General features: G+C 38.4%; 1 protein-coding gene across 2 annotated transcripts in view; it reads right to left on the bottom strand.

Moving 5' to 3' along the window:
- Window positions 1-9,761: 9,761 nt before the first annotated feature.
- Window positions 9,762-24,688, bottom strand: part of fnbp1l (formin binding protein 1-like) — a 181,493-nt gene continuing 166,566 nt past the window's right edge. Inside the window, exons 10-15 of one of the 2 annotated variants that reach the window (XM_063064636.1) lie at window positions 23,584-23,693; window positions 21,767-21,899; window positions 20,007-20,122; window positions 18,387-18,541; window positions 13,442-13,600; window positions 9,766-12,615 (exon numbers count right to left, since the gene is read on the bottom strand). In XM_063064636.1, coding sequence (XP_062920706.1) covers window positions 12,608-12,615; window positions 13,442-13,600; window positions 18,387-18,541; window positions 20,007-20,122; window positions 21,767-21,899; window positions 23,584-23,693 — 681 coding nt within the window. In that variant the 3' untranslated portion in view covers window positions 9,766-12,607. Of the gene's footprint in view, window positions 13,601-18,386; window positions 18,542-20,006; window positions 20,123-21,766; window positions 21,900-23,583; window positions 23,694-24,688 lie in introns of both variants that reach the window. The other variant, XM_063064635.1, reaches the window with a different exon arrangement.

Raw genomic sequence — 24,688 nt, forward strand, 5'->3', positions numbered from 1 at the left:
TCCTTGAACATAGCAATGCAGAGTCAAATAGGGTGAAAAAGGTAGTGCATGGCATGCTTCCCTTCATTAATCAGAGTACTGTACCATGTATGGAAGCTGGGAAGTAATTTTGCAGCTAGGTTGGGCCACATTTAGAGTGATGTGTACTATTCTGGTCACTGCACTTTTGGAAGGATATGAAGGTTTTGGAGAGGAGCAGAAGAGATTCACCAGGATGTGCCTTGATTGGAGAGTATTAGCTATAAGGAGAAGTTAGACAATTATAGGAGGCTGAGAAGAAACCTGATAGAATTATATAAAATAATGAGAGGCATAGATCAGGTAGATAGCCCTACTGAATAAAGGTCGGCACAACACTGTGGGCTGAAGGGCCTGTACTGTGCTGTACTATTCCGTGTTCTATGAATAGATATGTCAAATATTACATAGAAACATAGAAAATAGGTGCAGGAGTAGGCCATTCGGCCCTTCGAGCCTGCACCGCCATTTATTATGATCATGGCTGATCCTCCAACTCAGAACCCCGCCCCAGCCTTCCCTCCATACCCCCTGACCCCCGTAGCCACAACGGCCATATCTAACTCCCTCTTAAATATAGCCAATGAACTGGCCTCAACTGTTTCCTGTGGCAGAGAATTCCACAGATTCACCACTCTCTGTGTGAAGAAGTTTTTCCTAATCTCCGTCCTAAAAGGCTTCCCCTCTATCCTCAAACTGTGGCCCCTCGTTCTGGACTTCCCCAACATCGGGAACAATCTTCCTGCATCTAGCCTGTCCAATCCCTTTAGGATCTTATACATTTCAATCAGATCCCCCCCTCAATCTTCTAAATTCCAACGAGTACAAGCCCAGTTCATCCAGTCTTTCTTCATATGAAAGTCCTGCCATCCCAGGAATCAATCTGGTGAACCTTCTTTGTACTCCCTCTATGGCAAGGATGTCTTTCCTCAGATTAGGGGACCAAAACTGCACACAATACTCCAGGTGTGGTCTCACCAAGGCCTTGTACAACTGCAATAGTACCTCCCTGCTCCTGTACTCGAATCCTCTTGCTATAAATGCCAGCATACCATTCGCCTTTTTCACAGCCTGCTGTACCTGCATGCCCACTTTCAATGACTGGTGTATAATGACACCCAGGTCTCGTTGCACCTCCCCTTTTCCTAATTGGCCACCATTCAGATAATAATCTGTTTTCCTATTTTTGCCACCAAAGTGGATAACTTCACATTTATCCACATTAAATTGCATCTGCCATGAATTTGCCCACTCACCCAACCTATCCAAGTCACCCTGCATCCTCTTAGCATCCTCCTCACAGCCAACACTGCCACCCAGCTTCGTGTCATCCGCAAACTTGGAGATGCTGCATTTAATTCCCTCATCCAAGTCATTAATATATATTGTAAACAACTGGGGTCCCAGCACTGAGCCTTGCGGTACCCCACTAGTCACCGCCTGCCATTCTGAAAAGGTCCCGTTTATTCCCACTCTTTGCTTCGTCTGCTAACCAATTCTCCACCCACACCAATACCTTACCCCCAATACTGTGTGCTTTAAGTTTGCACACTAATCTCCTGTGTGGGACGTTGTCAAAAGCCTTTTGAAAATCCAAATATACCACATCCACTGGTTCTCCCCTATCCACTCTACTAGTTACATCCTCAAAAAATTCTATGAGATTCGTCAGACATGATTTTCCTTTCACAAATCCATGCTGACTTTGTCCGATCATTTCACCGCTTTCCAAATGTGCTGTTATCACATCCTTGATAACTGACTCCAGCAGTTTCCCCACCACCGACGTTAGGCTAACCGGTCTATAATTCCCCGGTTTCTCTCTCCCTCCTTTTTTAAAAAGTGGAGTTACATTAGCCACCCTCCAATCCTCAGGAACTAGTCCAGAATCTAACGAGTTTTGAAAAATTATCACTAATGCATCCACTATTTCTTGGGCTACTTCCTTAAGTACTCTAGGATGCAGACCATCTGGCCCTGGGGATTTATCTGCCTTCAATCCCTTCAATTTACCCAACACCACTTCCCTACTAACATGTATTTCGCTCAGTTCCTCCATCCCACTGGACCCTCTGTCCCCTACTATTTCTGGAAGATTATTTATGTCCTCCTTAGTGAAGACAGAACCAAAGTAATTACTCAATTGGTCTGCCATGTCCTTGCTCCCCATAATCAATTCACCTGCTTCTGTCTGTAGGGGACCTACATTTGTCTTTACCAGTCTTTTCCTTTTTACATATCTATAAAAGCTTTTACAGTCCGTTTTTATGTTCCCTGCCAGTTTTCTCTCATAATCTTTATTCCCCTTCCTAATTAAGCCCTTTGTCCTCCTCTGCTGAACTCTGAATTTCTCCCAGTCCTCAGGTGAGCCACTTTCTCTGGCTAATTTGTATGCTTCTTCTATTGGAATTGATACTATCCCTAATTTCTCTTGTCAGCCACGGGTGCACTACCTTCCTTGATTTATTCTTTTGCCAAACTGGGATGAACAATTGTTGTAGTTCATCCATGCAACCTTTAAATGCTTGCCATTGCATATCCACCGTCAATCCTTTGTCATTTACCAGTTTATCTTAGCTAATTCATGTCTCATACCTTCAAAGTTACCCCTCTTTAAGTTCAGAACCTTTGTTTCTGAATTAACTATGTCACTCTCCATATTAATGAAGAATTCCACCATATTATGGTCACTCTTACCCAAGGGGCCTCTCACGACAAGATCGCTAATTAACCCTTCCTCATTGCTCAAAACCCAGTCTAGAATAGCCTGCTCTCTAGTTGGTTCCTCGACATGTTGGTTCAAAAAACCATCCCGCATACATTCCAAGAAATCCTCTTCCTCAGCACCTTTACCAATTTGGTTCACCCAGTCTACATGTAGATTGAAGTCACCCATTATAACTGCTGTTCCTTTATTGCACACATTTCTAATTTCCTGTTTAATACCATCTCCAACCTCACTACTACTGTTAGGTGGCCTGTACACAACTCCCACCAGCGTCTTCTGCCCCTTAGTGTTACGCAGCTCTACCCATATCGATTCCACATCTTCCCGGCTTATGTCCTTCCTTTCTATTGCGTTAATCTCTCCTTTAACCAGCAACGCCACCCCACCTCCCCTTCCTTCATGTCTATCCCTCCTGAATATTGAATATCCCTGAACGTTGAGCTCCCATCCCTGGTCACCCTGGAGCCACGTCTCTGTGATCCCAACTATATCATAATCATTAATAACAATCTGCACTTTCAATTCATCCACCTTATTACGAATGCTCCTTGCATTGACACATAAAGCCTTCAGGCACTCTTTTACAACTCTCTTAGCCGTTACAAGACATAGCTTTGAGTTTGGGGATAGAGGAAAGCTTAAAGGTTGGTCAGCTTTTCTTTCTTTTTTTAAAAACATGGTAGTACATGCCTTGAACCTACAGAGAGGCAGATACAATGACAGAGGCCAAGAGATAGTTTAACCTTCGCTATTGTAGATGAACAAGCAGGGAATTACGTGCTGAGATGAGTATGGATTGTCATCATGGTTAGTGGTAAGAGGTCTGCTCCTGTGCGGTGCAGTTCTATGTTTAAGAATAGTGATAAGGATTCCTGACAAGGATGTTACATTTCTTCAAGACTTTTAATGTTCTTGAAATGATTTGTTTCTTGGAAATCTCTTATTACATCAGAGCTCCAACTATAGTGCTTATTTTAGGATGCTGGATGATCTTGCTTGTCCTCTGAGTTGGTTAAATATCATCACAACTTCGATGCTACAGTGTTAGTTTGAGTGAGGACACTGACATTGCTTTATTTAAAATACCAATGGATTTTGTGGAGACAACATTCATATGTTCTTTCAGTGCTTTGAGGTGCACTGCCATAGGTAATCAATATTTCCAATACATAGAGGGAGATGGGATCTCTCTGGACCAAGAAACATAGGGTGATTAGTGATTTTGGCTTTCACTGAGCAGGGCATGGGTCAGTTAAAATAAACTGGCTATTGCCTATTGCTAGGATAAAAAGGATTCCCAAAGCTTTATTAACATATTGTGCACACAACCTGAATCAGACACCTATTTTAATCTGTGTTCTGCTTTATAGGTCGGATCCATGTACATAGGGAAGATAAAGTTCGTAAGCAAAAGCTGGGAATATGTGGAAATAGAATCATCACTGGCATACATCATAAAATTCATTGTTTTGCAACAGCAGTACATTGCAATACATAGTAATAAAAACTATAAATTACAATATAAATATACATATTAACAAATACATTTGTATATAAATGTAGAAAATTAAGTAGTATAAAAAGAGGAAAAATACTGAGGGTTCATTGTCACTCGGAAATTTGATGGCAGAGAGGAAGAAGCTGTTCCTGAAATGTCTCTGTTCAGGCTCTTGTATCTCCTCCTTGATGATAGCGATGAGAAGAGGGCTGAGTGAAGGGGGTCCTTAATGATGGATGCCACCTTTTTGAAGGTGTCTTGGATGCTGGGGAGGCTCGTGCCCATCATAGGGTTGGCCAGGTTAACAATTACCTGCAGCTTTTTCCAATGTTGTGCAGTGACCCTCCATATCAGATGGTGATGTTAGCAGTCAGAATGCTTTCACAGCACATCTGTAGACATTTCTGAGCATCTTCAGTGACAGACCGAATCTCTTCAAACTCCTAATGAACTATAGCCATGTTATGCCTTCTTTGTAATTGCATCAATATGTTGGGCCCAGGATAAATCCTCAAATATTGACACCCAGGTATTTAATCTGCTCATCATTGCTGACCCCTTGATGTTGACTAGAGTGCGTTCCCTCGATATCTCCTTCCTGAAGTCCACAATCAATTCCTTGGTCTTACTGATGTTGAGTGCAAGGTTGTTACAACACCACCACTCAATCAGTTGATCTATCTTGCCCCTGTACACCACCTCATCACCATCTGAAATTCTGCTCGCAATGGTTGTGTCATCAGAAAATTTATAGATGGCATTTGAGCTGTGCCTAGCAACATAATCATGGGTGTAGAGGGAGTAGAGTAGTGGGCTAAGCATACAACCTTGAGGTGCGCCAGTATTGACTGTCAGCGAGGAGATGTTATTTCCAATCTGCAAACACTGGTCTCCTGGTGAGGAAGTCAAGGATCCAGTTGCAGAGGGAGATACAGAGGCCCAGGTTTTGGATCTTTTTGATTAGCACTGAGGGTATGATTATGTTGAATGCTGAGATGTAATCAATAAACAGAAGCCTGATGTAGCTATTACTATTGTTCAGGTGATCCTAGGATGAGTGGAGAGCCAGTGAGATTGCATCTGGCGTAGACTTACTGAACTAAAGACAGGTTTAAGCTCCAAGTGTAACTTTGAGGTGACAAAGTCAAATTCAACTTGCAGCAGCAAAAAAAATTTGCTTGTATTCACGTCAATCACAGGGCCACGTTCTCAATCTGTTTAGCGCCTTATTGCTACAGACCCAAAATTAGACATCACCGCCTGAGTTATTTTTATGTTTATGAATTCTAATTTACCATCCAGAAGAAAACTGCAGAGACAGCCCAGAAAAGCACGGTACAGTGTAATTCGTTACAAGTATTATAGCAACTACCTTATCAATAAGTTTCAGAAATAAGGTGATACCAGTTAAGAATCTAGAGAACATACAGCTAGAAACTAGATGCTCTTTCTTTCTTTTCGGTAGGACTATATATGGGGGGGGGGGAGGGTGGGTAGATTTTATCTTTTCATGTATTCTTTTTGAAAATTTAATAAAAATTATATTAAAAAAAAAGAATCTAGAGAACATACAGCTAGAAACTAGAAGCTCAAAACAGCTCAAATATTGAGATAAAGTAAAGCCACCCTGGAGGCAACAGGTTTTAAATATAAAACATTTTACACGCATATTGAAACATAGTGAAATAGGTTGTTTGATGTCACCCGCCAGCTCAGCCCAAAAGCTGTGTTGGGCAGTCCACAAGTGTCACCATGTTTCTGGCATCAACATAGCATGCCCACAACTCACTAACCCTAACCGTACGTCTTTGGAATGTGGGAGGAAACCAAAACATCTAGAGGAAACCCATACAGTCATGGGAGAACGTACAACCTCCTCATAGACGGTGGTAGAAGTCAAACTCTGATCGATTATCACTGGCACTGAAAAGCAAAGTGCTAAATCTGTATAATTTTGTAATATATAGTGTTTCAAAACAAGTTCAACTAAAGCAGCTGGAATGAAACAAACCTGGCCACCTATGCCATCTTTTTACTATGCCAAAATGAATTCAAAAGCTGTATTTCCTCTCTGTAACTAAGTATTTACAGCTGAGAAAGATACAATTTCCCCATAAGAGACACCAGAGTCATGTGCCAACCACTCCAGCAACCCTCACGGGAAAGACATTTCTCCTAATCCTCAGTGACAATTTGATTCTTACAAGCACAACCATTTCCTTGAAGTGGAGACTATTGTGTTATCATCATCACCCAGGACTTGCCCTCTTCTTATTGTTACCATCAAGCTGAGGTACAGGAGCCTGAAGACAGACACCCATCATTTCAGGAACGGCTTCTTCTCCACCGCCATCAGACTCTAAACGGACAATGAACCCATGTACACTACTTCAGTATTTTTTTCTTTTTGCACTACTTACTAAATTTGATTTTTATATATTTCTTATTGTAACTTTTAGGTTTTTTAAAAATTATGTATTGCAATGTATTGCTACAAAACAAATTTCATGACATATGCCAGCGATATTAACCGATTCTGAAATTAAAGAGTAAATATCTGAGGCAAAAGAATTATCCTGAGCAGAGCAAGGAAAGCAACGCTGTACTGTTTTAGTGAAGAGATGGCATGAACATAATGGGCCACCTGCACAGGAATCAGCTGCAACTAGAGAAGAGGAAATGTTACCACTGTAAGTGTAGCAAGTCCATGGTTTGACACTTGCCAGGGTGAGAGTGGGTCAGTCAAATAAGTACAGAACCCTGTGATAGTGAAGAGTTTAGGATGTACAAGATAGATTGTGTCATTGGTTTCAAGTCTTTTGACAACCATGTACAGACCACTGGACTGTGTATCAACATCAAAGCTTAAATTTAAACAAGTTTATTTCTCAGATGAAGCTGTTAGATTTCATTAGCTGAAACCACATGAAAACTGAAGTAAACTGCTGCCTTGGTGGGAGCCATTCTTAGGTGGCCATTAGAATAAAGGATGATTCAATTCTACTTTAGTTCTCTGAGACCTGACGTGGCTGATGAGGTCAATGTGGGATCTGTAGATTCTACCACAGATGGGCCAAGAGACATTTGACAGGGGAGGTAAGTGGGTAGTTTGTGAGGCAGTACATGCCTTTCATGCTATCACTGGGTTTCCATGTCCTACTGATCCATGAACTTGAGGTGATCAGTGGTCATTCTAAAAGCTCCTACAACACATTCAGCATTTAGGGTCCAGGGCTTCAAAAGGAGCCAGTGGGAATGAGCCAAATGGCCTAATTCTGCTCCTGTTTTACATTTAAGGCAGAAGTTGATAGTTTTCTAACCAGTCAGGATATGGCAAGAAGGCTGGTGTATGGGGTTGAGTAGGATCCGGGATCAACCATGATGGAATGGTGCAGCAGACTCGATGGGGTGATGGCCTAATTCTGCTCCCATGTCTTATGGTCCTATGGAATTTTTTTTATAAAAAGGATTCTTTGACAACATTCTTGAATTATTTCCTAATCTATTTGGCAATCTTTTTCAGAGATGCAGCTCAGATTAAAGGAGTTTCAGGAGTCTGGGGTCAAGCATTCCAATTGAGGCCAACTGAATGCAATTAGGGCCTCAATTAGCCAGTAAATAGGAATTGAGAATTGGCCTGTGAATTTCTGGTCTGCAAAGCATCCTTCACCATAAATCCATCAGGGGGAGCTCTTTATGCATCTTCTCAAAAGCGCTCACACGCTGGGAAAAATTTAGACATTTAGGCAGCTAAAAATGGGAACTCTCCAGTCCGTAGAATTTTTTTTACTATTACCATTTATAAGAACAATAACCTTAACTATAAACGTGAATCTACATTGATATAATAACAATTGTGTTGCAATGAATGGCTGTGTTGCATACTCAGTTCAAGGTGAATGGTCCAACCACAAGTTTGTCACAAAAGCTCCGGACTACATTATCGTACAACTAACTTTGTGCCATTTTAGAAATAGATTTTGTCAGGCACCAAGTATATATTGATTGACTAATAGCATGTAGCAGTGCCATTTCAAGATATCCGCCAGCCCCACAATCCATCTGTTTTCCCAAACCACCATGCATGTGATATTCTTTTGCAAGCATGCATTGCTAATATGAAATTACCCACCGGTGACTGCCACACTTATTCATATACAATTATTTCTTAAAGTGGCCACTGAGTGTATATAGTACTATTTATTTTATATTTGTACAATTTGTTTTTTTGCACATTGGTAGTTTGTCTGTCTTTATTTACAGATTTTAATAACTTATATTGTTTTTTTTATTTTCCTGTACAGATCTGCAGGAAAATGAATCTTAAGGTAGCATATGGTACCAGATATGTACTTGTCAATAAATTTACTTTGTCTGGGTTCGTTAGATAAAGGATACCCCTTCTGTATTTTTCATCAAATACTCTCAAGGGACCACATACAGCCACCTGAACTAGCAGTCACATCCCACGTTACAGCACCAACTCTCACACAAGAAATACTAGTCTAGAACACCTGCTAAATCTCTTAAATTGGAATGGATCTCACAATCCTCCAACTCCAGAGCAGTGGCTAAAACCCAATTATTCTTCCGTATTCCCAAAAGCCAAGTTTTTTGTTGAATTGATAAAGCCTTCGCAAATTGCCATTCATCTGTGAATTAGACAAACAATTTTAAGGCACACACAAAATGCTGGAGGACCTCAGCAGGCCAGGCAGCATCTGTGGAAAAAAGTGCAGTCGATGTTTCAGGCTAAGAGCCTTTGGCAGGACTGGAGAAAAAAAGATGAATAGATTTAAAAGTGGGGGGGAGGGGAGAGAGAAAAAATAAGGTGATAGATGAAATTGGGAGGGGGATGGATGAAGTAAAGAGCTGGGAAGTTGATTGATGAAAAAGAAACCGGGCTGGGGAAGGGACAGAAGGCCATGGAAGAAAGGGGGAGGAGCACCAGAGGGAGGCGATGGGTAGGCAAGGAGACAAGAGAGAAAAGGGAATGGGGAATGGAGAAGTAGGGGGCGCATCAATGTAAGTTTGAGAAATTTGTGTTTATGCCATTAGATTGGAGGCTATCCAGACAGAATACAAGGTGTTGTTCCTCCAACCCAAGTGTGGCCTCATCGCAACAGTAGAGGAGGCCATGGATTGACATATTGGAATGGGAATGGGAAGTGGAATTAAAATGGATGGCCACTGGGAGATCCTGCTTCTTCTGGCAGACGGAGCGTAGGTACATTAATTGACCTGCTGGAGGGTTTCGGCTTGAAACGTCAACTGTACTTTTTTTCTATAGATGCTGTTTGGCCTGCTGAGTTCCTCCAGTATTTTGTACGTGTTGTTTGGATTTCCAACATCAGATTTTCTCTTGTTTGTGAACCAATTTTAAGGGCATCCTGACCAAGTCAGACCTTATACAGTATTTAGTTCACAATTTAAATATAAAAATTAGTGTATCCAAACAGATTACTAGCACAAACTTGCTTAAAGAACATAAAAAGCCACAATCAAACTTGACATAAACACAGTGACTGCTGTTAAGAATATTTCCAGTATTATCAAAACTGATTTAATTTCAAAAAGGAAACAGAAACAATTAATATCAGGTACTTAAATATGACAAAACTCTTTGGAATACATTAATTTATTTAACAATTCTCAACAGAAGTATTTTAAACAGATCTTAACAGTTTTAAAAAAATCAAAAATTAACATGTGCATAAAGGTCATTAATTCCAAACCTTGACTGCTTCCCATTCTACATTCTACTTTGCCTGACAACTTATCAGTGACAATTTAACCAGATCCTCACACTGTATACAACTTTAACTTTTAAGATAATGTGCAAGAAAAACCCCTCCTTCAGTTGTTCGCCTCTTTACTCATATTTGTAATTTTACTCACAAAAAAGCAGCATCTAAAATTACATACGAAGCAAAAGCATTACAACATTACAAACTGGCTAACAGTTTGCTCCAGTTACCTAACTGCAGATTTACAGCTACGGAAAGAGTATATTTTCTATCACATTCTAGCACTTTCACAGTTAATTTGCTATATAAATTAAGACAATTCAGATTATACAGTGCCTACTTGGGAGATTGTGTACCATTGTCAATATTTTTAGTGGTTTACTCAATGTACAAAAAATGGCCACTAGGTTGCAGGAAATTCATCTATTAATTTGATGATTCCTTAAAAATATATACATACTTATTACAGGGAAGCATGTATATTTCATTCTTTTCTTTAATTTAGCTTTTGAGATTCATTTAAGCCAAGCTTTCCTCAACATTTTAAGGTCAACATCACAGATGATTTTTGTCTACAATCAGTCTGCCACAATTTATAGTTATTTTTCAGGAACTCAGTGCAACAAGAATAATTTTCTGCTGCACAGTGTCTTCCTTTTTATTGCAATGACATGGTTCCTTTTTAAAAAGGACTTAAAATGGTGTTGCTAACTAATGTAAATATCACACAATCGATAATGCTTTCTGTAGTCGGCATGTGTAATTTAGTCAAGAAACACTGCAAAATATTGTTGGACTAATGTTTTAAAGTAATAGGTTTTCAGCAAATTATACATTTTTCAGGACAGAAAATAGTTTCACATTTGTAATTTCTATACAGCATAGTATACAGAAGCAAACAAAGCACTGAATCATATTTCCAATGCTTACACAACTGATCAATTGTACCTAGCATTCTTTTTTCTCCCCCCAACAAATAATGGGTTTCTTTGCAGCTTTAAGTAAATTGTACTACAAATCACAAAACCTTTTACTTCAAAAAGATATTGCTGAGAACACTTTTTCTGTCACTTGAAAAAACTCCATTTCAAGTAAACCAAAAATGAAAAACACAAATGAGGAATGTTTGGTTCCTTGTTTGTTGAATTTGAATTAAGCAGACATTATATATTTATTACAATAGAAGTACAGTTCAGAACACAGGTTGACTAAGGATTTAGCGGAAAAACAAAGTTGGCATTTGAAGCAGTCTAGAATACCCCTGGAGAATATAATATCTACACTTTTGTTACTCAAATTACTAAAAGTGCGTATGGTTAGATTATCCACAATATCCACAAGATTCAATAAATCCACATGATGATGAGGCTACTCCAAATTACAACACCTGTCCAGCTGTTTGTACTAAACCAGAGCTTTGCGTGAACTAAGTTATTCCCAAGGGTTGGCCAGAATGGAAAAATATTACAAACTCTAATTTAAAAAAACACATTCATTGTGAATCAATTTAGTTAACCAGTACAAATATTTAGTATTTTAAAAACAATATAAATATTGACTGAAAGATTAGTTGCACACTTCCTCTGGTACCTTATTATAATACATTTGTATAGTAGGTCTACTAGATCAGTAGCTGAAGTACTGACAGAATATACAAGTCAGTCACAATTGATGAGCTGCCATATACTTGCAAATGTAAGCCTTTTTGTGATACTATTGGAAACAATGGCAGTCAGCAGATTTAGGCACTCTTCTGTAAAATAGTTGATTTAAGGCAGCAGCTGTAATATGAGATAGTGGTAAAAATAAGTGGCTGGGTGTCTTGAAAAAGCTCACGATGTACACCTCACATGGTTTCTGCCCAAATGTCTCTTCACAATGGCCCATTTCGTTTTCCTGAAGCCACATGCTGTTTTCAGTTGTATTTCCATTGAATCTTAGTCATCAATGATTAATCCAATTCTCAAAACCAAAAGTGGGCCAAAAGCAAGGAGGGAGGAGAATTTGTAAACTGTACACTAACAATGAAAAGTTGCACCCACTGTTTTGTCAAAGATCTTCAACACTGGCAATCAACATGCCACTATTTCCATGCAGTACTGATAGCAGCACAAATGAAAAATGGTATGGAACTACAGATGTGAAACATTTATAAAGGATTATGCTAGATAACATAGGGATTGCACATCAACAAAACAGGCCAACCACAGTACAGTCTAGACATCTCTAAAACCGATATTTAGTGTGATTTACATAAGCATGCAACAGCATGTTAGGGCGAGCATGTAGGATGGTACAGGCAGACTATGTTTTTAGAATACCATAGGATGGTGAAGTCAATCTGCAACACTTCACCTGGGTTGATAACCCTTTGACACTGATAAAGACCTTTGAGATACTGTACTGTTGATTCACCAGGTACGATGTGAATTGAAGTTAGAATGGTGTTAATTGTGTTAGTGGCAAAGCCAACCATTATCAAACATGCAGTCTCCTCCTCCCTCCTCAGCTACTAGCCTCTACCTTTCAGCAACTGCGCTTTTCCCACCCCAGAAAACAGCTGCATGCAACCTCCTTCAATGCCTCGCCCAAAGTTTCAAGAACCCAAAGATCAATTCAGGAACCTGCAGTCCAGGGAGAAAGAAAGAAAGCACCATTACTAAATTCAGCTGGGACAAACAAAAGATAATTAAAGGTAACAGGAAAAAGTCTCTTAAATTATATGGTAGAAGTTTTTAACCATATAATGCCAAAAGTAAAACAAAATTGCACCCAAGTGTTGAAAGATGTTACATTAAAGTCAACCGATAATCAGATTTTTGTTTTGGTAACTGGCAAAATAATTCAAGTAATTAGAGTGCAGTAAAATGCAGATTAAGTTACATTTTTTTAAAAATGTAACAGGAATGTAATAAACACTTCAATGTGCCTCCCCATCATCAATACTCAAAAATTGTTTATTTTGGATCACTTATAAAATTTTTCTGCTTAAAAAGTGACAAATAAAGAAAAGGACTTTTAGTTTGTAAATCCACATACTTCAAGCTAAAAGTTTATATTCCAATAAAAATTCAAAAAACAATAGCTGCAATAATCAACTAAAAAAGATAGAAAATACTGAGACCCTTCACCTATGTACATATTTACAAAGTTTAAGGCAACAGGAATAATGGAAAGAATTGATAGTATAATGTAACAATACTAGAGTCTAACAGTTTCTGAATATCAAGTCATGGCGTCCGGGACTGCATTCATGCACAAAATTTAACTTTTAAGAAAAAAATTAATCAGCTCAGCTCACACGGTGAACAAAGAATTTTGAAATAGGAACACAAAGTATAAGCATTCATATTCTTGATGTTCCTTCATTATTCCTTTAATTTAAAATTAATTTCCCCCATGATTACAACTGGATTTTAGCTGCTTATATTTATATGTATGTAACTGCACCTTTACTGTTTTTCTCTAGAGTAATATCTATATATGACGTTGGCACATAGCCTTCTTGTCCATTCTGCTTCCGTGCCCTTGTCCAGCCGTCGCCTTTATCTTCTTCAATAACATACAATACCTCCCCTTCTTGCATTGATAATGTCCCTTCGTTCTGACCTGCAAAGGAGGAAAATATAGAAAGGTCTGATTGCAACATTCACAGAATTCACACAATTCACAGAATCTTATAGCTCAGAGACAGGGCAGCTGATCTACACAAGATGTGCTGGCTCCTTGGAGGGATCAGAATCAGATTTATTATCACTGATATATGTTGTGAACATTGTTAACTTACTTTAAATTACAAACTAAAAGGTGCAAAAGATGAATAATGAGATGGCATGCATTGGTTCATCAACGGATCAGAAATATGATGACGATGGGGAAAATGCTGTTCTTAAAATATTGAGTGTGGGTCTTCAGGCTCCTGTTATCTCCTTCCTAATGCAGTAATGCAAAGACGGCGTGTCCCAGATGGTGAGGCTCTATGTGTCTTGAAGAACCACCCAATTAGATAATTGATGAAGGCAAGGCAGTGATGATGTCTACGTGGACTTTTGCGAGGCATGGGAGGTTGGTCAAGAAGGTTCAGTTGTTTGGCATTCAAGATAAGGTAGTAAATTGGATTAGACATTAACTTCATGGGAGAGGCCAGAGAGTGGTAGTAGATGGTTGACTCTCTTGACTGGAGACCTGTAACTAGTGGTGTGCCACAGGGATCAGTGCTGGGTCCATCATTGTTTGTCATCTACATTAACAATATGGATGATAGTATAGTAAACAGGTTCAGTAAATTTGTGGATGAAACCAAGATTGTGGACGTAGTGGACAGCATGCAAGGCTTTCAAAGCTCACAGAGAGATCTGGTCCAGCTAGAAAAGTGTGCTGAAAAATGGCAGATGGAATTTAATGCAGACAAGTGTGAGATTTTGCACTTTGGGACAACAAACCAGGGTAGGTCTTACATGGTGAGCAGTAGGGCACTGAGGAGTGTGGTAGAACAGTGGGATCTGGGAATACATGTCCAAAATCCCTTCAAGTGGCGCCCTAGGTAGACAGGGTTTTTAAAGAGAGCTTTTGTCACATAGGCCTTCATACATCAAAGTATTGACTACAGGAATTGGGATGTTGAAGTTGTATAAAACATTATGAGGCCTAATTTGGAGTCATGTGAGCAGCTCTGGTCACTGACAAGAAAGATATCAATAAGGTTGAAAGAGTACAGAGAAAATTTGCAAGGGTGTTGTCAGGACTTGAGGACCTGAGTTATAGGGAAAGGTTGAATAGGTTGGACTTTACTCCCTAGAGCGTAGGAGAATGAGGAGAGGCGATAAGTATACAGAATTATGTGGGATACAGATAGGGAAAAAATATGTAGGTTTTACCACTGAGGTTGGGTGAGACTGTAACTAGCAGTATCGGTTAAGGATGAAACGTGAAATGTTTATGGGGAACATAAAGGGGAACTTCTTCATTCACGGGGTAGCGAGTGTGGAACAAGCTGTCAGCAGAAGCAGTGGATGTGAGTTCGATTTCAAAATTTCAGAATGATGGGAGGGGTATGGAGGCCTATGGTCTGGGTGAAAGTTGATGTGACTAATCAGATTAATAGTTTAGTACAGACTAGATGGACTGAAGGGCTTTTCGTTCTGTAGTGTTCTCTGACTCTAAATGATTTTGCTCAAAAAATTGTCCTTTTTATCTGTACAACAGCAAACATTAGATTCAAAGCCAATTGCAGTACCTATAAAAAGTATTCACCCTCCCCTTGGAAGTTTTCATGTTTTATTGTTTTACAACATTAAATCACAGTGGATTTAATTTGGATATATTTCACACTGATCAACAAAAAAGACCCTTTTGTGTCAAAATTAAAACAGATTTCTACAAAGCGATCTAAATTAATTGAAAATGTAAAACACAAAACAATTGATTGCTTAAGTATTCATCCCCTTCAAGTCAGTATTTAGTAGTGTCACGTGACTGGCAACAATGAATATAGAATTGAATTGAGTCAGGTTTTATAAAAAAAAATTATTAAACTCTGCTCAATATAAAAAAATAAACAAACGAAAATCTTAACCGGAATTGCTACGCGGCTATTTAACAAACCGCCACTCAGTACTAGTTCTTAAAGTGATAAATGCAAAAACAGTTCTTAAAGCAGTAAATTCAAACACAGTTCTTAGAATGGTAAATTCGAAAGTCCAAGAGATTTATACAATTAGGAGAGTCTTTCCTGAAGTAAAGAATTCCTCCAAGACATGATGTTACGCCAGTTCCAGCCAGATCCTGCCTTGTCCGCAGGATTCACGACGGAAATAAAACGGTTTAAAGGCACTGACCTTTACCTTTTAACACTAGATCCTGCACAGCCATTTCTGCCACTTTTAGCAGAGGCTATCTCATGCAGATCAATCTTTCTTGAACGAATTCAATAATGGTCAATCCTTTCAATCCTCGAATGACTCCTTCAGGTTCCTGTCTTCACTCTCCAATACTACTGAAAAGATACATCAACAAACCTGGCAGAAATTGGTTAAACTGCCAGTCTAGCACTTTTGTACCTTATAACAGAACGTAAAACACCGTTTTAAATTGAAACTGCGTCATAAGGCAAATACGCAGCGGAGCGGAGTCTCTGGCTTACGTTCTAACTGGAAAACCAACTGCATCACCACAGGGGTCTCCTTTTATACCCATGGTGGACATGTCATCACGTGACCTCACATCGGTGGGAAAATTAAATCAGGTGACCTCCAAAAGACCATTACATCATCCTCACAAGACAGTCACAAGATATCCATGAGGTTTGTAACAGTAGATGCAACTTTGACAGCAATTACAGCCTTGAGTCTATGTGGATAGGTCTTGGTCAGCTTTCCACATCTGGACACTGCATTTTTTCCCCCCATTCTTCTTTAAAAAACACTCAAGCTCTGTCAAATTGCATGGGATTGTGAGTAAACAGTCCTTTACAAATACAGTCACAAATTCTCAATTGGATTGAGGTTTGGACTCTGACTTGGCCACTTCAGGACATAACTTGTTGTTTCTAAGCCATTCTTGTGTAGTTTTGGATTTATTTTGGGGTCATTGTCTTGCTAGAAAACAAATCTTCTCCCAATTCGCAGTTCTCTTGCAGACTGCATCTGGTTTTTCTCCAGGATTTCCCTGAATTTTGCTGCATTCATTTTACCCTCTACCTTCACAAGCCTTCCAGGGCCTGCTGCAGTGAAGCAACCCCATAGCATGATGCAGCCACCACCATACTTCACGGTAGGGATGGTGTGTTTTTGATGATGTGCAGTGTTTGGCTTATGCTAAACATAGCGTTTAGTATGATGGCCAAAAAGCTCAACTTTGGTTTCATTAGACCATAGAGCCTTTTTCCAGCTGACCTCAGACTCTCTCACGTGCCTGGTGGTAAACTCTAGCCATGTGAGTTTTTTTTTCCAAAAGTGGCTTTCTCTTTGCCACTCTCCCAAGAAGCTGCGACTGGTGAAGCACCCAGGCAACAGTGAAGCTTGCAACTCCTCCAGAGTTGTCACAGGTCTCTTGCTGGTCTCTATCACTAGTCCCCTTCTTGCACGGTCACTCAGTTTTTGAGGATGGCCTGCTCTAGGTAGTTTTACATCTATGCCATATTTTTTCCATTTCTTGATGATTGACTTAACTGTACTCCAAGGGATATTCAGTGACTTGGAAATCTTCTTGTATCCATCTCCTGACTTGTGCTTTTCAATAACTCCTTTGCAGAGTTGCTTGGAGTGTTCTTTTGTCTTCATGATGCAGGTTTTGCCAGGATACTGACTTACCCGCAGTTGGACCATCCAGATACGGGTGTATTTTTACTACAATCAATTGAAACAATGCACACACGTGACTGCACCAGTGATGATTTGGTGTGTCATATTAAATGGGGTGAATACTTTTCTGTTGATCAGTGTCAAAGAAAGCCAAATTAAATCCACTGTGATTCAATGTTGTAAAACAATAAAACATGAAAACTTCCAAAGGTGTGGTGGGGGGGGGGCCAATACTTCTTAAAACATTGTCTATTGAGCTTCTCAGTAGATATGTAGCAAGTGCAGCTGTCACAATACTATTCATAGAGCATTGAGGGAGGGCCAAGTGCCAAAAAAACACTGCAGGTATTGAGAGTACGAACACATATGCAAAAGAGCACTAGAAATATTAGCTGTTTAAGATATATCAATGACAACATCAAATGCTGCTAACTATTTATCCTACAGACTTTGACTTCAATACTAAGTATCAAATGACAAAGGTTTTTAAGTTATCACATTGAACAAATGTGATTGAGATCCATTATGATTGTGTTGATTATGGCAGATCGGAAGGCAAGTTTGAGGGAAAAAGTGTCTTGGAAACACTGGAGTGGAAGCGTATCCACACGTCTTTTTCCTCAAACGTGGTGCACTGAAAGACTAAGGGGTGATCTATTAGATGCCTATATTATTAAGGGCAGTCAGAATCTTCCCCCCCCCCCCCACCCCAAGATACGGGAGCATAAAACCAAGAAGGAATAGGTTTAGGGTGAGAGGGCAGAAATTAGAAGGGCAAGTTTTTCCACATAAAGCATGGTGGTTAAATAGACCAGAAGAAGCAGCAGAGGCAGTTACAATTACATTTGGAAGGCACTTGGATAGGAAAGGAACAGAGGGATACAGGGCTGAAGCAGAGAAATAGGATTAGTGTAGACAGGCACAAAGCTGGTATGGGTGAGGACCCAATTATATGCTGTAAAACTATATTACTCCAGCATCTACCAAACTTCCCAGCTTTAACATAGCCCAAATAAAGCTCATCCTTTATGGAAAAAACAATTGGTTTCAAAAAAAGATTCACATAAAATTCAGATCATACTGAAGATTTTTACCATCAAATGGGTACAATGCTTTGCAGTGGCCAATAGCAGGTAAAGGTTCATCATCTTCAAATTCATCATCAAATTCAACGTGGCGGTGTGGTTCTGAATATCTCTGGTGTGCTCTCTGCTCTTGGTTTGGATCATCTGTATAACTCCCATCAGGGCTGATGAAAGCAAAGTAAAACAACAAGAATTAGTGATAAGAAGCTTATTTAATAAAATCAATGCCTGTAAATATTTACTCTTGAAAGTGAATGGATGCATTTTAATTATAACCATTAGGAAACAGTTATTCATGGAGTTTTCCTAAGTATTCTTACATATCAAGTAGCAGCATTAACTTTCTCTAAGATTTTTGTAACAGAGGATTAAGAAAATACTCCTCCAATTAATAGCCAGATAATTGCCAATAACATGCTAGAACTTCAAATAAATTCTACCTTTAAATGAACGAATCTGAGGTATGAGTCAACTGCTGACATTTGCCCAAGCACCCAACCTCCACATGAACATGAAAGAACAGCTGAAGCTAGCATGCAACTTCAAAATGACTGGTCTGATTCAGCAAGCTAGTCTCAACCAGTCGACCTTCAAAATAGGGCAATGCTTTTTAAAATAATTTTAAATGTTACATAGTCTATACAAAACTGGACATTCTTTGATGCTGACATCACAGATGCAAAGTCCAAGTGGTTATCAACTACAAGCAGCAGAGATTAGCAGTATATTTCCCCAAATCCTTATTATTTTTGTTTTGGAGTACAATGTTATTGCCAGCAACGCTTGTCATAGTTTGCAGAAAGCAGGCCCCAAAAACTAATCAGACTTCATAAATTGCAGCAAGCAGATAACAGGTTTAATTGGAAAATAGTGTGCCATATTACTATAGGTCAGGCAGCATCAATGAAAGGAATAAATAATCAATGTTGCAGGCTTAGTCCCGATGAAGGATCTCGGCTCGAAACATTGACTCTATTTCTTTCCATAGATGCTGCCTGACCTGGGGAGTTCCTCCAGTTTTTTGTGTATTACTCTGGATTTCCAGCATCTACAGAATCTCTTTTGTTTGTCGCCATGTAATTATACCAATTTAAATGTTCAATGTTAGAAATAGAAGACATTTTTACATGTTTCATGATTGTTTGAATGTTTTTTTTTAAAAAAATCTATCACTATTAACAAGTGTTACTTGTATAAAATACAATGCAATTCTTTTACACTCCTATTATCTGGGCTCTGCTGATTTGGAGAACATTAAGAAAAGATTTGACCCCAGAGTCAGTTCAGGATTTACTGTACAAGACTATTGAAATAACCTGGAGAGGGATGAGCTCCACTAAGTTTCAGATGCCCAAGACATGCCATATGATGAGCATACCAAAAAGATCAGTGTAAAACGCTACACACACACACACACACACACACACAGTTAAAATACCTTTGTCTTCAATTGAGTTAAAATACTTGTTTATAGTGATCTTTGTCAAGTAGTTTGCAGAAAAGGGCAGGAAAATAAGTACTTCTTCAAAGTAACCTCAGTATGTGAATTATGTCAATAAGTTAATGATGCTTCAGAAAGATGTATCAAAACTAGATCACGACCCATTAACAAATTAGTTGAATGTGTACCTCTCTCTCCCAGGCGTTCCATGATGATTAGTTTCAGTAGGACGTTCACATGCAGTACTACCACTTAATCGTCTGTCTCCTCTTCCACTTGGTCTTTCGACCTCAGCAAGCCATGCCTTTAAGAGATTAACATAGTGTTAGTTAGCATTAGATAATTAATAATAACTTAATTGAGGCAATCATTTACAGCACAATCAACTTAATAAATAGAGTAAAATTAAATAAATGAATGCTTTAGTCATTATTATCCAAAGGACTCTTTTTAGAGTGGAATCTCAAATATCTGCTATTAATAATCAGGTTTCCTACTACAAGTATTTAAGTTCCACTGCCAATTACATAGATCTGAAAGCACAAGTATTAATATACTAAAAGACCCAAAGTCACTCACTGTTTTTCAGCTCAATGAGTAATTGTCCCAATTAATTTCTCTAAACAGGAGCAGGGTTTTGATAAGGTGACAGTAACCATTCTACCCCATGCAAGCATCCAGCAGAACAAACAAATATTATCTTTCAGATACAAACCTAATGCCCACATTAGATTTGCATCCTTCTATGCTCTATCTACTCAAATGCTTGTCTACATATCTTTTAAGTGAAGCAACTGTATCAGATTCCACCACTTCTGGCAGTGCCATTTTACTTTCAGGCTTCCAGAACCTGAAATACCTTGCTCAAGTGAAAGACATTTATCCCCAAATACCTCCATGTAATCAGGCATTATACTGAAGACTACGTTTCCCCCAAGTTCTAGCAGAGAACACAGGAACAGAAGTAGGCCACTTAGCCCCTTGAGCCTGCCCTACCATTCCATATGACTATGGCTGACCTGTAATGCCCTCAACATTTTTTGTACCAATTCTCTGTAATTCTCAATTTCTTGCTTTCAAATATTTATCTCTGCATTAAATATATATAATGATCAGTTTCTACCACCCTCAGGAACAGAGAATTCCATAAATTCACTATCCACAGAAGAAATAAAATTTTTTAAAAATTTGAACACTTTACTTTTAAAGATCAGCCCCTTATTGATAGAAATATTATAACTGTCAATGCACACTTTCAACAAAATTACATCAGGAAAGAGGAACCCATAAGATAGAGAAGTGATAGGAGGCCATTTGGCCACTTGTGCTTGCTCTGGTATCCAATAAAATCATGGATGATCTTTTACCTCAGTGCTACTCTTCTTGATTACCTTAATATCTAAATCAGAAATGGTACAGAATGCCATGAACCAGCGTGCTCACTGGTACTGTACAGTATGATAGCCTCCGGAACTACAAGCCTATCAAAAATTCCACTGGGATGAGTTGGTTAGATTTTACATCCATTTATCTTAAATTTGCCTTCATTTGTATGGTTCCAACTATAGTAACAGATCTCTATTAGTTCATCAAGGTAATTCTTCAAGGACAATATTAAAAGTTATTAAACCAATTCAGGAAAAATATTTCAAAGAGATTTTCCAATGACAAACATAATAAAGTTAGTGGAAGTATTCAGCAGCAGAAACCTTTGCCTAGAAGCACCAAATCAACTATAATTTCCTACATGCTAGCAAAATGAAGAGTTAACTCAGCATTAATAATCAATCTACAATACATGTCACATTTATAAGCTACATCAGACTACACATGTAGGATGAATTATACTCAAACACATAAGAAAAATCAGATATGCCACTTTAATTCCAAGCCCTCCTAAATTTCTAAAACTGTGCGGTCAAGGCGCAACACACATTTTCAAAGTTACCTCGTTCTTTTGAATCTCATAACGTAGCTTGTCAATATTGCTCATAGTCTCTGCTATCTTTGGATTCAAACTACCAGAATCACCCATCTGGGGATTTCGTTCATAAACATCTTTCATTTTGTTTAAGGCATCTCTAGAAAAATAAAATGTAATTCTATGTTATTGAATTGTTCCATGTAAAATGCCTTAAAATTAATATATCACTCCAATTTTCAATCGCTGTTGTCAGGTTAAATTAGAAGCATCCAAGTTTCTTTTTTAATTAAATTAGATATTTAAAAGCCTATTGCAGTATGTTAAATAATAGTCCCTAATTCAGTTATTTTTTTAAAAAACTACAACACAGCATTTATGTAAGCATAATTCAGTAGATGCACAGAGAAATTAGCGGCACATATTTTTCAAATAGGTTTAATATGGTGTTAAGTATCTAGAAAATTAATAGACTAGATATTATTTTCAAAGAAAGGTCAGTTTAACATATTCTGTATCAGATGCATTTTTAAATAAATCTAGCTTTTCTGATTTTAGTTCAAGTTTATGCTAAACTTTAACTGGCCATAACTTAGGTTAAATTGAATTGGTAAACTCTAGCTTTCCCTGTGCCATTATCCTACGCTTATTAGCTTGCAACAAACTGAAATTAAAATAGAAAATGCTGGAAATACTCAGCATTTCCGGCCTGGCAACAACAATTAAGAGAGGAACAGAATTAATATTTCATCAGCAAGGTCTTCTTAAATTTTAATTCTGTTCTCCCCATAGGGACTACTGGTCTGTTGCATTTCCAGCATTTTGTGATTTTTAACATCCGATTTCCTTTTTGAGCAAAATATCCTGCTAGCTTCACTCTTTCAACTGGCAATGAAACTCACCTTTGCCAACACTGAAAACAAAAAAGGGTTTCAAAGGTTTAAGGTGATCCAAACAATTAGCTTCAAACAAGAAATTTACATAGCGCAAATTGAAATTGTACTTCAGACAATGGAGGTCAAAGTGTAGCAAAAATCAATATCTTAAAATGATATGACAGAATATGACTGACTACCTGCCCAAACTATAGCATGTAGAGCTCTGGCAAATGTAATAGGACCAGTCCATTAGTTAATTGAGTCTATTTTTGTTTCTACTGCTCTGCTTAATAAGTTATTGAATGTTACATGGTATAAAAGATCCCACGGTCATCTCACTAACCTGGAGGCAACAAGTCCAATTATTGTAGCCCAGGAGGCATCACCTAACCCAGTCTGCATCATGTAGTGAATCTAAGAACTGTGCCTAATATGGCCAAATGCAACACTTGGGCTTCTGCCTACCAATCTTCAAGGAGGTTTGTGCTCCATTTAAACCATTTCCATTTAAGACAATTCAATTATAACAAAAAAATGAATTCACCTGTTTAGTGTATTATTAGAAAAATAAATGTCAAACATTAAATTATCCCCTTACTCAATCACATTCAAAAACAGTTGTATTTCTCCCTATCGTATGGAGAGCAAAGCACATGAGACACTTGCAACTTTAATCACAAAGTCAATGTCAATAATCATTCAATGATCTGCTTTTAAAATTAAAAATACACCCATTACCTGAAATGTAAAAATGTTAAACATACTGGTATTGTGACAAATCAAAAATAAATAATTATTAACAGAACCTTATTAATACTATTATTGTTAATATTCTGTGTGGTTTTCTTTTTGGTTTGTCCTAATGTTAATGTACAAAGATTTAATAATACTCAAAATGAAGGCACAAACTCAAGGTTTTCCATACAGTGCCACCTCTCGAACCAGTACAGTTTAGCCTGTTCAGACCTTTGGTCCATTTCCTTCTGGTATTCCTTGTTAAGCTCATCAATCTTTTGCTGAAGTCTCTTGCGCCTCTGTTCTGGTGGCAGATGGCTAAAGTCTTCTGATGCAGCGCTCTGAAACAAAGATTGAAACAATGTTTATCCCATTCTTTGTACCTTGCAGTCAAATCAGCTTGTATACATATATCGTAGAAGCATTGACATCAACTTTAAACCATACATGGTTACAGATGAGCTTAAAGAAGGTAATCTTGTGCAGCACAATAAATCTGGAAAATTTACCATAAGCAGTAAGATTTATTGTAAAGAACCACAAATTTCTTTTCCAAGCATTACATGAAATAAAAATGCTTTAAGCATGCCTAATAACAATATATCACTTGCCACAACAAATCACTATCTGAATTAAAATATATAAAGTACATTCCAGTTCAAAAGACAGCATTTATTACGGCACTCACACACCCCTAAAATGTTTCAATGCAATTGCTCACTTTCTAGACATGATCCTTTGTGAGTAATGTAGTTAGTTTGAAATACAGTGTGGAATAGGCCCTTTGAGCCACAATGCCCAGCAACCCCTGATTTAATCCTAGCCTCATCACGAGACAATTTACAATGACCGAATAACCTACTAACAAGTACATACAGAGGACCTGGAGAAAACTCATGCATTCCACATGGAGGATGTCGGAATTGAACTCTGAAGTCAGATGCCCCAAGCAGTAATAGCGCCATGCTACTACGCTACTGCAGTTGATCATTAGCAGGTAGTTAAAAAATAGATCTCCCCAGAAGAGCTAACTTTTAAAAAGAAATTGGTAATTAGTTTTGTTAAGGCTCAGGCATATTAGATCCACACACACATTTTATCACAGCAGTACTGCACTGGAGCTCTGAACTGTTGTGCAGAAGTGTTATGAAAAGTTAGAGAAACAAAACGTCTCCAGTTTCTGGTGTTCCCAGTAATTCACAAATGTACACAGATACACATTGATTATCGACAGTACAGATTATTGATGCATCTTTTGCCACTCAAAACTGTCAAAGTAGCACAAAAATGGAAGAAGAGAGTCATTAACCTGAAAATGCAGTCCATGTCTGACTGC

Source organism: Mobula hypostoma, chromosome 12 (assembly GCF_963921235.1).
Source record: "Mobula hypostoma chromosome 12, sMobHyp1.1, whole genome shotgun sequence".
Taxonomy (NCBI): domain Eukaryota; kingdom Metazoa; phylum Chordata; class Chondrichthyes; order Myliobatiformes; family Myliobatidae; genus Mobula; species Mobula hypostoma.